The 12158-nt window shown below is 35.4% G+C and overlaps 1 protein-coding gene across 1 annotated transcript in view; it reads right to left on the bottom strand.

The window, feature by feature from the left end:
• LOC149785273 (protein AATF-like) overlaps window positions 1–12158 on the bottom strand; it is a 46635-nt gene that overhangs the window by 2472 nt on the left and 32005 nt on the right. The window contains exons 8-12 of the mRNA XM_089979141.1: window positions 11379–11567; window positions 9683–9791; window positions 7015–7116; window positions 6013–6158; window positions 3830–3910 (exon numbers count right to left, since the gene is read on the bottom strand). Coding sequence (XP_089835267.1) covers window positions 3830–3910; window positions 6013–6158; window positions 7015–7116; window positions 9683–9791; window positions 11379–11567 — 627 coding nt within the window. The remainder of the gene's footprint in view (window positions 1–3829; window positions 3911–6012; window positions 6159–7014; window positions 7117–9682; window positions 9792–11378; window positions 11568–12158) is intronic.

Below are 12158 nucleotides of genomic sequence, written 5' to 3'. Positions count from 1 at the left end.
CCATACAAAAGGGTACGTACATGTAATCCAATTATCCTTACTGCTGTGCTATCATAAGATGTCTGGTTTAGTCACTGATAGTTGTTAAAATTACAATTATTGAACAGTAGTAACAGCTGAGAAGTGGCAGTATCGATGTACAATACTCAAGTCAGCAGGAAAATGGTTTGATAGCCTTTATGGCTTCCCTTAGTAAGATGTTGAACTTGTTCACTTTGATAATCAGTGGCTATTACTACTGACAATAATTGTCAAAATTACAAATCCTAATGGCCACGAGGTCAAATCTGCGTTAATGGTACATATCGAAGCCGTTTTGGCTTCTCTCACTTAGTGTAAAGAAATCTATAAAAACAATAGGGTACCAGACTGCGACTAACGAATCATGTAACAAGATCACTTCCTTTAAAAACACATGGCAATTTGTTTAGATGCATACAAAATTGTTTTATCAGTATTGTTGTTGTTGTAGGGTTTAACGCCATTTTTCAGCACGCGATAGGCTATACATGGCGGCCAGTATTAATGGTGGAGGAAGAAACCGGGAAATCCCCGGAAAGAACCACCGACCCTCGAGAAGCTACTGGCAAGCTTTCTCACATATCCACATTGGCCGAATCCGAGACTTGAACCCACGCAGACAGAGGTGAGATGGCAGTGATCCGTAACAGTGAGCGCTTTAGACCACTCGGCCACTCGGGGCCCCCTTATCAGTATTGTAGTTGGCAACATGAATAACTTACTGCAAAAAGATCAACATGTCATCGAGGAAAATAAAAATTCTCAGTTTAGAAGAGAAAGTGAAAAGTAATTCAATTGACCGTGGTGGTGGTGGTGGGGGGTCGTCGAGGATCCTTGCAGAAAACTAATGTCAGGAAGACTCAGATAAACAATATCGTGAAAGATAATGAAACAATTCTGCAGAAGTGGGAAGGTGAAATGGACGGAGAAAGGAAGATTGTTTGAGCCATGAGACGTTTGTATCCTGATTTCAATGACAAGAAAAAGCAACAATTTTGTTAGTTGATTTGGGATATGATGACTTTACCGCAAGTAACGGATGGTTGCACAGATTTCAAGTGCGACACAATATTAAGTGTTCTGTCCTTAGTGGAGAATCAGCTGATGTTAATAATGAAGTTGTCGAAGATTGGAACAAAAGACTAAACAATATATGCAGGGGATATGACAGTAAGGATATTTTTAATGTGATGAGACTGGTTTGTTTTTTAGACTGTTACCAACAAAGTGACAGATGACGTGATCTGTAACATAATTATAAAGACAGTTTTAAAACTATATCAATGGTTATTCATAGTATTCTTTTGAAAATGATGACACAGTTTGTTTTACATTTATTACACATCATGCATGTGATTTTTTAATGAAAATATTAAATATTTAAAATTAAATGTACTTGTGACTTTCTTCATATTCGCATTTGTCATCCCCCTCTAGAAAGGCCACCCGCATTATAAGGCCACTTCCCTGCTGCATTATGGGTGGCCTTATAAGAGGGGGACTACTGTATTTATGAATATGGACTCTTGAGTACTCTTCATTTAGTGTCATTACCAACAGGACAGTGTGAAAGTGAAGTTTATAAATTATTATTTATAACTGCAAACATATCCCCTGGTCTTGACTTGTCACCACCACCACCCCATTAAACTTTGCTTGAATAATGGTACTGTGCATTTTGATTTATATTCTCTTGTAATCTCATGCTAAGTATGCATCTAGGAATAAAAGAAATATGGTTCTTGAATTAAATTGGACATGTATACATAGAAATGCTGGATGAAAGCAAGACTGAAAAAACTGTGATACACAAAACCATATTGCGGTATGTACAGCAAACTGCAATGTAACAGTACACAGAACATTGCAGTAAGTACACCAACTGCAGTATAACAGTACACAGAACATTGCAGTAAGTACACCAACTGCAATATAACGGCATATTGTTGCACCAATACTTATTTACATGAAAAATGGATAACACAGCATATGATCAGTTCTACCAATTTTCCTTTTCTCATAAAGTATTATCAAGATGACTGAAAAAGGCAATTTAACAAGTGTGATATTTCAATATTTTAGAAAGGATTTTGATCTTGTTGATCAGAAAACAAAAATCTAATTTTAAGCTGCAATAAATGGGTTTGTTTCCTACTTGATTTATCAAACATAGCAAGTGTCCATCATAGAGATAAATCAAAGTACCAACTGTCAGATATGGTTTACCAAAAGGATCCTTTATATGGTCATTTTTTCCCCTCATTTTTATTAATGTCCTCCCTGACACTGCGAAGCAATCATACAAAACTGCTGATGATTCAAAACTCATTATCAGAAAAATGCATTGACGAAGTAGAAACAACATTAAATTCTGTTATGGCAAACTCTGAATCCTGGGCAAAATACAACAGAATAATAATAAATAAAGTTAAGACAAAATGTACTGTGAATAGTTCATCACAAAAAATTAAAAAGATTACACAAGACAAGCCTTGGTGTGTGCAGCTGTGGTACATATACAGAAAATGTGAAATATGAAAAACTTCTTGTTGTCATATAAGCATATAGATAGCTGTATATCAATATATTTCATCAAATATAGCATTACTAAGTAGACTCTGGAAATATTTACCTCTAGGCATATTGTGTTGTAATGCATTTATTTTATCTGTTATGGACAACCATTCATTAATACAGGGAAACTGTACCAGGCATAGTAGTGAACGAAATAAAAGAACTGCAGGAATCATACTGGATGCCCCCCACTGATATAACTTCTACCCACTTTTTTTCCTAAAATGAATTAGCTTACTGTACACAGAATGGTGAATTATATAATGCTATAGTGATGTACAAATGAATTAATGGACATCTTCTAATTTGTGAAAACATTCTGAGTACAATAGCTCAATCCACAATGAGATCTGCTCATTATAAAAATGTAAAATTACCTAAACAATGAAAAAAATGCAAATGCTTCTTCCAACATAATGGTAAAGAATATGGAATTCTCTGTATATGAGCAAAAGAATTTTAGAGACATCAGGTGTTAAAACTAAGGCATGTAGATAAGGTTAGGATATGAGATCAGCCCAGACAGCAGAGGTGTTCAAACTAAGGCATCTAAGGTTAGAACACAAGATCAGCAGAGACAGTAGGTTTTCAAAGCTATCTAGACAACGTTTGAACAGAAGATCAGCAGAGACAGTAGGTTTTCAAAGCTATCTAGACAATGTTAGAACACAAGATCAGCAGAGACAGTAGGTTTTCAAAGCTTCTAGACAATGTTAGAACACAAGGTCAGCCTAGACCATAGGAGTTTAAACAAAGGTATCTGTAAGGTTAGAATACACAATCAGCATAGACAGTCAAGGTGTTCAAATGGAGGGATCTAAATAAAGTTAAAACACAATATCAGCAGATAAATGAAGTTCAAACAGAGGTATTTAGATAAGGCTAGAATACAAGAAATAAAGGCAAGGAAATCTTTGTGTATATATTAATTATTCTACTATGTTTTACCCTACCTTCATATTATCTGCACGTACATGTTCATACTAACAATGTATCAGGTAACAAACTTCTGTGTGTGTGTGTGTAGATGTGTATACATGTGAGAGTGTCTGTATGTGTATTTATTTTTAAATCGAGTGTAGAATGTCAAATATTGTATTAGGTACTAACTAATTTGCCTTCATTATATAGATTAAAAACAAATTTAAGAAATAAATAAAAATAATAATAATTATTATTATTATTATTATTATTATTAATCTCTGCTGACTTTGTTGAGTGGGGCCCTAATTACCTAATTTTCCTGCCTTTACTAGCCTTTGTATCCACATTTTTCTTCACCTTCTTCCTCAGCTTCTGAATCTCAAGCCATTGTCTGAAAGAGTATGGAAAACTTAAATACTACAAGCCAAATGCAAATAGGTGTTCAAAGTGGGGACAATATTGTTTGCTGGTCAAACTTTGATCTCAAGGGAAAATGTAGAAATAAGGCTTGTCATTCTTTGGTCTCAAGGGGAAATGTAGAAATAAGGCTTGTCATACTTTGGTCTCAAGGGGAAACGTAGAAATAAGGCTTGTACCTTAAGACGAATAATACCTATTTCTGGATAGCTTCCAGGTATAGGATAGAAATGAGTACCATTTAACATGCTACTCTGCTTGGAGTAACATTCATCAACTGGTCTAGATGGTAAATAGGCATCTTTTGTGTTCATGCTAGCAGTTCCTTAAATGATATACGTGTTACTGGATTTATATGGGAAAATATTTCTGAGTAATACTGCACGACACTGGGAGTGCAGTATTAGTATATATAAAAAATGAGTTCATATTTTCTCATACAAATGCAGTAACCTTTTAATGATATACTCATTTTGTTTTTCTACCTAAGGCTTCATAAAAAAGAATAAACTATGAGACACAAAGTAACTAAATTTATGCTTTATTACAAAATGAATACACAACTGTTGATTTATCAATCACAGTAGCAATATTAATTCCCACATAGCACTGCCCAGCGGCCTTTGATCGTCATCAAGTACACGACAATAGTTTAAAATATTCTTGCTTTAGTCTACTTAAGCTCAAATTTAGAGTCATACTGTGAATGAATGCACACTGAAACTAACTCTTCCAGTTGGTCTGGAATGGATGGATTTTTTCTTTTTGTTTATCCAGCTCAATTTTGCTTTTCAGATTGTGATGGACTGGATTTTTTTAAATAGCTGAGTCACTCCATACGATGTACATGTGATTTGAGCAGTGGACTGGCACTGAATCAACCAAACCACTGCTTCTGTTCTGTCATTGCTTGTTTGCAATCATGATGTATGAGACATATTAATTCTTTTAGCTGAAATTATCAAAAAGATGTCATATAACATTCATCTCCTTTTGGGTGCAGTAAGGAGAATGTGATTTCAGTTGGAAATGTAGTCAAAATTACAGTACAATTTTGCAGTGTGTATCAAGTTTTGGTTAGGATGACACTGGTTGTGTTATCTGGATTTGCAGAACTAAGAAGGTACATTCTGAGGAAATTCAAGCGGCAAAATGCAAGTAAATTCATTGCCATTCTTATTACCAGCTAAAGAAGACATGTTTATGCTCTGCCACTTGCCTGGCCTAGTCATTCCAAAGATTTATAAAAATAAAATGGTACTAACAGCCGTCTCACTAGGCACTCAGCATTAAGAGGTCAGTGTTAGGACTGGTCAGCTTGGTGTCAGAATAATGTGACTGGGTGGGACATAATGCTACATGTCTGCGGCAAGATGCCCCAGTACTTGACATCACTATAAACTGCCACACTGCAGACATCGTAGCAGTATGACAAAAAACTCTTAAAGCTAGGTTAAAAATCCAAATCACACACACACTGACACTTGCATGCTTGCTGTTGAAGATACTCCAGCTATGACGTATATGGCTTTTGTCACTAGCCTAACAATGTATCAAAATAGAAATTGCAAAGCTGCTGTTCTGCTCCAACCCAACCCAATCTCTGGAGCTTTTTCTGGGTAATATTTTCCCAATTTACCTTCCTAATTTCTGGAAAACAAACAAAAAGATCATTATTTCTAGATTCCAAAGATATAAAGTTAAATATATACTTATCTATATGTCAAGTTCAACAGCAAACAACATAGATCCTGATCTGTTATTGCATAAAATGTGCCAGCATATCAGGGTCCATGTTTTTTTTGTTGTACTTATTACTCCTAACAAGTTGCATATACCTAGATCTGCTGGTGCATTATGCAATGGTAGATCTGGGACTGCACAGTTGTGTGATTTTACTTGCAAATATATATAGTAATATTAACATTCGCATTGATTACCAAACTAAAACTCCGATACAGCACCACCAATGATATAATTAATTTAAAGCCATTCAAACTTCTACATGTTTTTCAATCAGACTTACTCATTTTATTAGTAATGGTTTTAATAAAACTTAAGTGACACATGCATTACCTGCTGAGAGCTATGGGATCACTAATTTCTGATGTTTTTCTTTCTATCAGTTCCCTAAGCAACTGGTGGTAGAAATCATCATCATCAAATATTTCGGGGTCATAGTCTTGCAGATTATCTTTGGACGATGATGGATCTTCACCTTCCTGTTCAAAAGCAATCTATATTAGATGATATTATTGGTATGACCTTTAATAACCAATTAAATGTATACTATCATCACATCACATGACACAATATTTAAAGAACAGGTTGTTTTGGATTATGTCTACTCATGATGCTCAATTTTGGTTGTTTAATGATGAAAACCTTTTGTTTGTTATGTGATAATATCTTGTATTCATCTCTGACCCACAAGAAATTTGTGACGCATACCAAATAATTTCAACTGTTCCAAACAAATTAAAAATTCCATATAAAATAAGCCTCAATCTAAAATCATCGGTATCTCACAACATATTCATCCTATCTTCCAACATTTAACATTCAATTAAACAATAGGATATTTGATAAAAATATGCTTTTTATTGTGAATAACATGTCTCTGGTAATCACTATGCCCAATTATGTAATTACTGTTTGTGAATAACATATCACTGGAAATCACAATGCTCAATTATGTAATTACTGTTTGTGAATAGCATGTCTCTGGTAATGACAATGCCTAATTACGTTAATTACTGTTTGCAAATGTCTCTTGTAATCACAATACTCAATTATGTAATTACTGGTTGTGAATAACATGTCTCTGGTAAATACAATACTCAATTATGTAATTACTGTTTGTGAATAACATGTCTTTGGTAATCACAATGCTTAATTATGTAATTACTGTTTGTGAATAGCATATCTGGTAACTGAACTGTTCAATTATATAATTACTTATTGTAAACAGCATATATTTGTAAAGAGCATGTCTCTGATAATCATAATGCTTAATTATGTAATTACTGTTTGTGAATATTCCATTCCCCATCAAAATCATTTCTTTATATAGTTCACCTTATCTTCGTCTTTTTCTAGTTTCTCGGGTTGCCCCACCACTTGGTACACTGATCTCTTCAGCTGAGTTCTCCTTATCAGTCGCTCCTTGTCACTCAGAATCTAGGCAAAACAAAACAATGTCTGTTATATCACATCCTGTATACAAAATCACTACAACTGCCAATGACTGAAGGTGATCCAATGACAATGGGTCACATGTAGTAGAAAACTTACAAGGAAGGACAACTTAAAAAGAAAAGCTTAGGAAGGAGATTCCAGTCTCTTGGAAGTTTGTTCTGTACATTACATGATATTGCAGGCTCCTCTGTTGTTGGTTTACTGTGAATCATTGGCATTTCAAGCAATTTGGTATACAATGTATTTATCTGGGCTTAACACCTACTGCACAACAATTTTAAATGCAGTATCTCACTTGTATACTTGGTGTGTATCTGGACTTAAGGCCTAATGGAAAGAAATGTCTCAAACAATGCAGTCTCTTGCCTGTGTCTAGCATGTGTAACTGGATTTATTTATTACTGCACAACAATGTTAAGCAATGCACTATCTCTCCTGCATGCAGGGTGTGTATCTGGACTTTACACCTATTGGATACCAATGTATCAAGCAATGCAGTATCTCAATGGTATGCAGGTTGTGTATTTGGACTTGTGTGTGTAGGGTGGGTATCTGGACTTACTGGAGTGTTTATCTGGACTCAAATACTACTGCACAACAATTTTAAATAATGCAGTATTTCTCCTGTTTGCAGGATATGTATCTTGACTTGACACCTACTGCACATCAATTTTAAACACTGCAGTATTTCACTTGTATGCAACAAGTGTATCTTGACTTGACACCTACTGCACATCAATTTTAAACACTGCAGTATTTCACTTGTATGCAACAAGTGTATCTTGACTTGACACCTACTGCACATCAATTTTAAACACTGCAGTATTTCACTTGTATGCAACAAGTGTATCTTGACTTGACACCTACTGCACATCAATTTTAAACACTGCAGTATTTCACTTGTATGCAACAAGTGTATCTTGACTTGACACCTACTGCACATCAATTTTAAACACTGCAGTATTTCACTTGTATGCAACAAGTGTATCTTGACTTGACACCTACTGCACATCAGTTTTAAACACTGCAGTATTTCACTTGTATGCAACAAGTGTATCTTGACCTACTGCACAACTAACTTAAACAATGCCATATTTTGCCTCTATGTAGGCTATGATGACATAGCTTTCTGCTGATATCGACAACACACCTGGGATCCTTGTGTATCTTGTTTGTAACTTTACTTACTTGTTTGAAAGATTTATCTTAACTCAAGCATCATTTTCAACATATTTCTAATTTCAAACCAAATGGCATTAAGTTTTAAAAAGTTTAAATATTTCATTCCGACTTTTGAAGTTTCAGCTTTGATTGATCAAGTAAATTTACATGTACTTAATAAAAAAACAAAACAGCTAATTATAAACTGATATTCTGTGGTTTTCATTTATAAATCAGCTTAATTTTCAAGTTCACTGCACCCAAAACAATGCCATCCAAGTTTTCTGTCACCAAATAATCATGACAAAACACCTATTCCATTAGCTGTTGTTGAGTAACTCAGACTAAGGATTATCTTAGGTTAAGGATTATCTCCTTTTTATTTTACGATAATGAAAATCTCTTCACTGATGTGTCATTGGTGTTTATTATCAGTCACGCCAAAGTGTTACTTTCCTGTGTGGAAAACACCTTGACTGAAAGAATGTGTTGCCAGATTTCCGGACAGTTTTAAATAATGATGATAAAAACTTAATTTGATGCTAAAAAGGAAAACGTACAAAAAGCTAGCCTTTATTTTCAATTCTCAGGATAAGTTAAAATAAAATGAAAATGAACCTGCTGTTTTTTTTTTGTTTTGAAAATTTAAAAATTAGAAAAGTTTCATTCTTTCCGTGACTGATGAAAAGCTGGGTATATTCTTCTTCTAGGATCTACAGTGATGAGAAACTGTGTGGTGGCTTACAAGCATGTGCTTGTCCAGCCACAACCTACATAAAAATTAGTACCTTACAAGTAAAACTGAACTTACAGTATAATGATATTTGCAGGAACTGATAAATTTAAAATGACACTTGCTAAGTAAAGAACTTTCAGGATGAGCCACATTGTACAACGTCAGAATTAAATGTACTTTGTATAAAATCAGAACAAATCTTATTTTTATTTTTATGAAAAGAATAAACTAGAAATGTGTCAGTGGAACATGGATACCCCACCACAATACCTGACTTTGATTCTGTTTTGAAGCTAGTTTTCAAAAGCCATTTTTCAGCACATGATGGGGTATATTTGGCAGTCAGTATATCCGGTGGATAAAGAACCCAAGATGACCTCGGGAAGAATCACAGATTCACGGGAAGCTCTTTGCAAGCTTTCTCACATACCCACATTTGTTGAACTGAGACTCAAACTCCCACGGACAGAGGTGAGATGTGTGCATGATCTGTAAAAGCAAGTGCCACTTGGCCACCTGGGGCCACCACAATGCCTGGAAAGACCAAAATGCAAAGCTTAAACAAGGTGTGTTGGATGGAAGGAGAAGAGTGATACTATGCCATGGAGCACGATGATAGTGGGGCATAAAAAGAATTAAAAAATTTCTTGCCTGCTGTATCTGTGCCAGTGCAGATTGTTCAAATGCACTGAATGATTTTCCTTTGATTTTCCCTCCAGCCAGCCTTGTCTTGTCATTCCATTTCTGTATGGTATTATCTCTGAAAATCATAGCATTCACATTCAGTCAGTGTACTCCTAAAATATTTTTCTCAGTTAAGATATTAGCAAAGAAATATTTTACCAAAAATACACTAGCTTTCATTTTCTAGCAGTTTAGAATGAAATGAAGTGTAATCAAATCTGAAGCAAAAAACTAAATCCTTGTAAAATCTACTTAATGTACTCAGTTGACCCAGCCTGTTAACCTTTAACCCGTACTATCATGTTGCACTGGTACTATGTCGATCCCTATCAGCATTTGTATCAGAACAGTATTCCCAACATTTTCGGAGTACAATCAATACCTTGCAAATTTAGCCCTCCTGTGCTAATAAGAGACATTCAACATTTCCTTTGACTTGTTTTAGCAGTGAATGTGAACCAATATCATCTGCTTGCTGAGATGAAAGTCAGGTTTGAGTGATCTCTCTTTAGATATAGAGATTGCCTCGGAAGCAGGAGGTCGTGGGTTCGAAGCCCGGCTGAGTCATACCAAAGACTTACAAAAATGGTACTAACAGCTGCCTCGCTAGGCGCTCAGCATTAAGAGGTTAGTGTTAGGACTGGTCAGCCTGGTGTCAGGATAATGTGACTGGGTGGGACATCATGCTACATGATGCCCCTGTGCTAGACATCACTATAAACTGCCACACTGCAGACATAGTAGCGATATGACTGAAAAATTGTAAAAGCTACGTTAAAAATCCTAATCACACACACACACACTAATTGTAGAAAAAGAAGAGAAATGGTCAATAAAATGAAGTATTTTGGTACAAATTTGTTTGGTCCCACTAATCCAGTAGAAGTGGAGTAATCCACATGATTAAAAAATTGCTGTACCACATGGGAAAATAGTTCTGCTGCTAAAACAAACTGAGCTCTCTGAGATAATAAATGAAGACTGTCTTCTCTGACCATCACTCCATGGTATAAATGATGTTAGCTTGGGAATTTATGCTTAAATGCGATAGTATTGGTAATATCCCAACCTCATGGTCCTTGGTTAGTTCCTTGGTTAGATCCCTGTAGGCTGAGGGTGCAAAAGATTTGTGTATAATGATAGAGAATAAGATTGAGTAACAGATGGAGTACACTTCCCCGAGGCGAGAAAACTCGGAAGATAACTCATAGTGGTGAAAAGGCACAAGGTGAAGGATATCTGTGTGGCTTCTTGTAAGAACATGCATTAGTGGAAGTATTAGTTGGTAACGGATAGAATCTGGCACTAATCCTTCAATACGATGAAAGACCACTCTTGTCTGACATCTGTCTTGACAAGAAGACAATTTATTAGCACTCATGCTGTTTTTAAATAATCCAAAAAGCATGGTAAGCATAATTTTTAGCTTTGGAGGGCTGGATTTTTGCAAGCTAGTGAATGTAGTCCTTATGTATTTGGCCTGGGTAACATATTTAAAGAAGAGATGAATGAGCTAAATTGTTTGGTAACTGTACATGGCACCATGCACTACATGCGTTCTAACTCACTGCTCACCTCAGTGAACCCTGCCACCTAATTTTCCTTGCCATTATTTTGCAGTAAAATAGTACAGTCCTGCTATTAATTCCAACAAAAGCTATACCTAAACTCAGCAAATGCTTTATGTCTCTTTTCCAAACACTCGGGGAACTCGGCTATCTGTAACTTCCTCTTTTTTGGCTTTGCTAGAGGACTGGACACTGATGGTGTTGTGGAAGACGTTTTGTGAACTTCCATGTCAGATTCACTGGTGATTTCTTCATCGTCTTCATCGTCAGCTTTGCTGGATTTGCTGCAATGATTGCAGAAGAAGATATACAAACTGATTTTAAACTGGGTCAAAACAGATGAATAGGTCACATGCTATCTAATTCTGAGTATAGTGTACTACAAGACAAATGTTGTACACAGACCTGTTGACCGTTTGTTCAACACAGCCTGGCTCTATAACGATATGCATTTAGTCTAGCTGACTTTTTAAGTAGGAAATAGGGTGATGTAATGACCATATACACATATTACATGCATGCACAAAAATACCAATGAGTCAAGTGGACATGGCTTTCATGAATGTTCATTAAAAACTAAACTGTCAGATGACATGGAGTTACACATATGCAATACTGACTGCAATCAACCAATCAACCACTTGCTTAGGAAAGTAATAATGACACTTTTGACAGATTTGCTGTAAGAATATCCAATACATCTTTTCATGGCTATTTTGTTTTGATGCAATATTTATAGGTTACTGCATTTGTATGGGAAAATATGATCAAGTACTTCTGAGCAATACTGCACAATGTTAGGAGTGCAGCATTATTCAGAAAAAATGAATTCATATTTTCCTATACAAACGTGGTAGTAAACTTTTTATTAAATA

The sequence above is a fragment of the Sinohyriopsis cumingii genome, chromosome 13 (assembly GCF_028554795.1).
Source record: "Sinohyriopsis cumingii isolate HCF-2022 chromosome 13, ASM2855479v2, whole genome shotgun sequence".
NCBI lineage: Eukaryota > Metazoa > Mollusca > Bivalvia > Unionida > Unionidae > Sinohyriopsis > Sinohyriopsis cumingii.
Note: the sequence above shows the minus strand (reverse complement) of the source record. Positions and strands in the feature narration are given on the sequence as shown.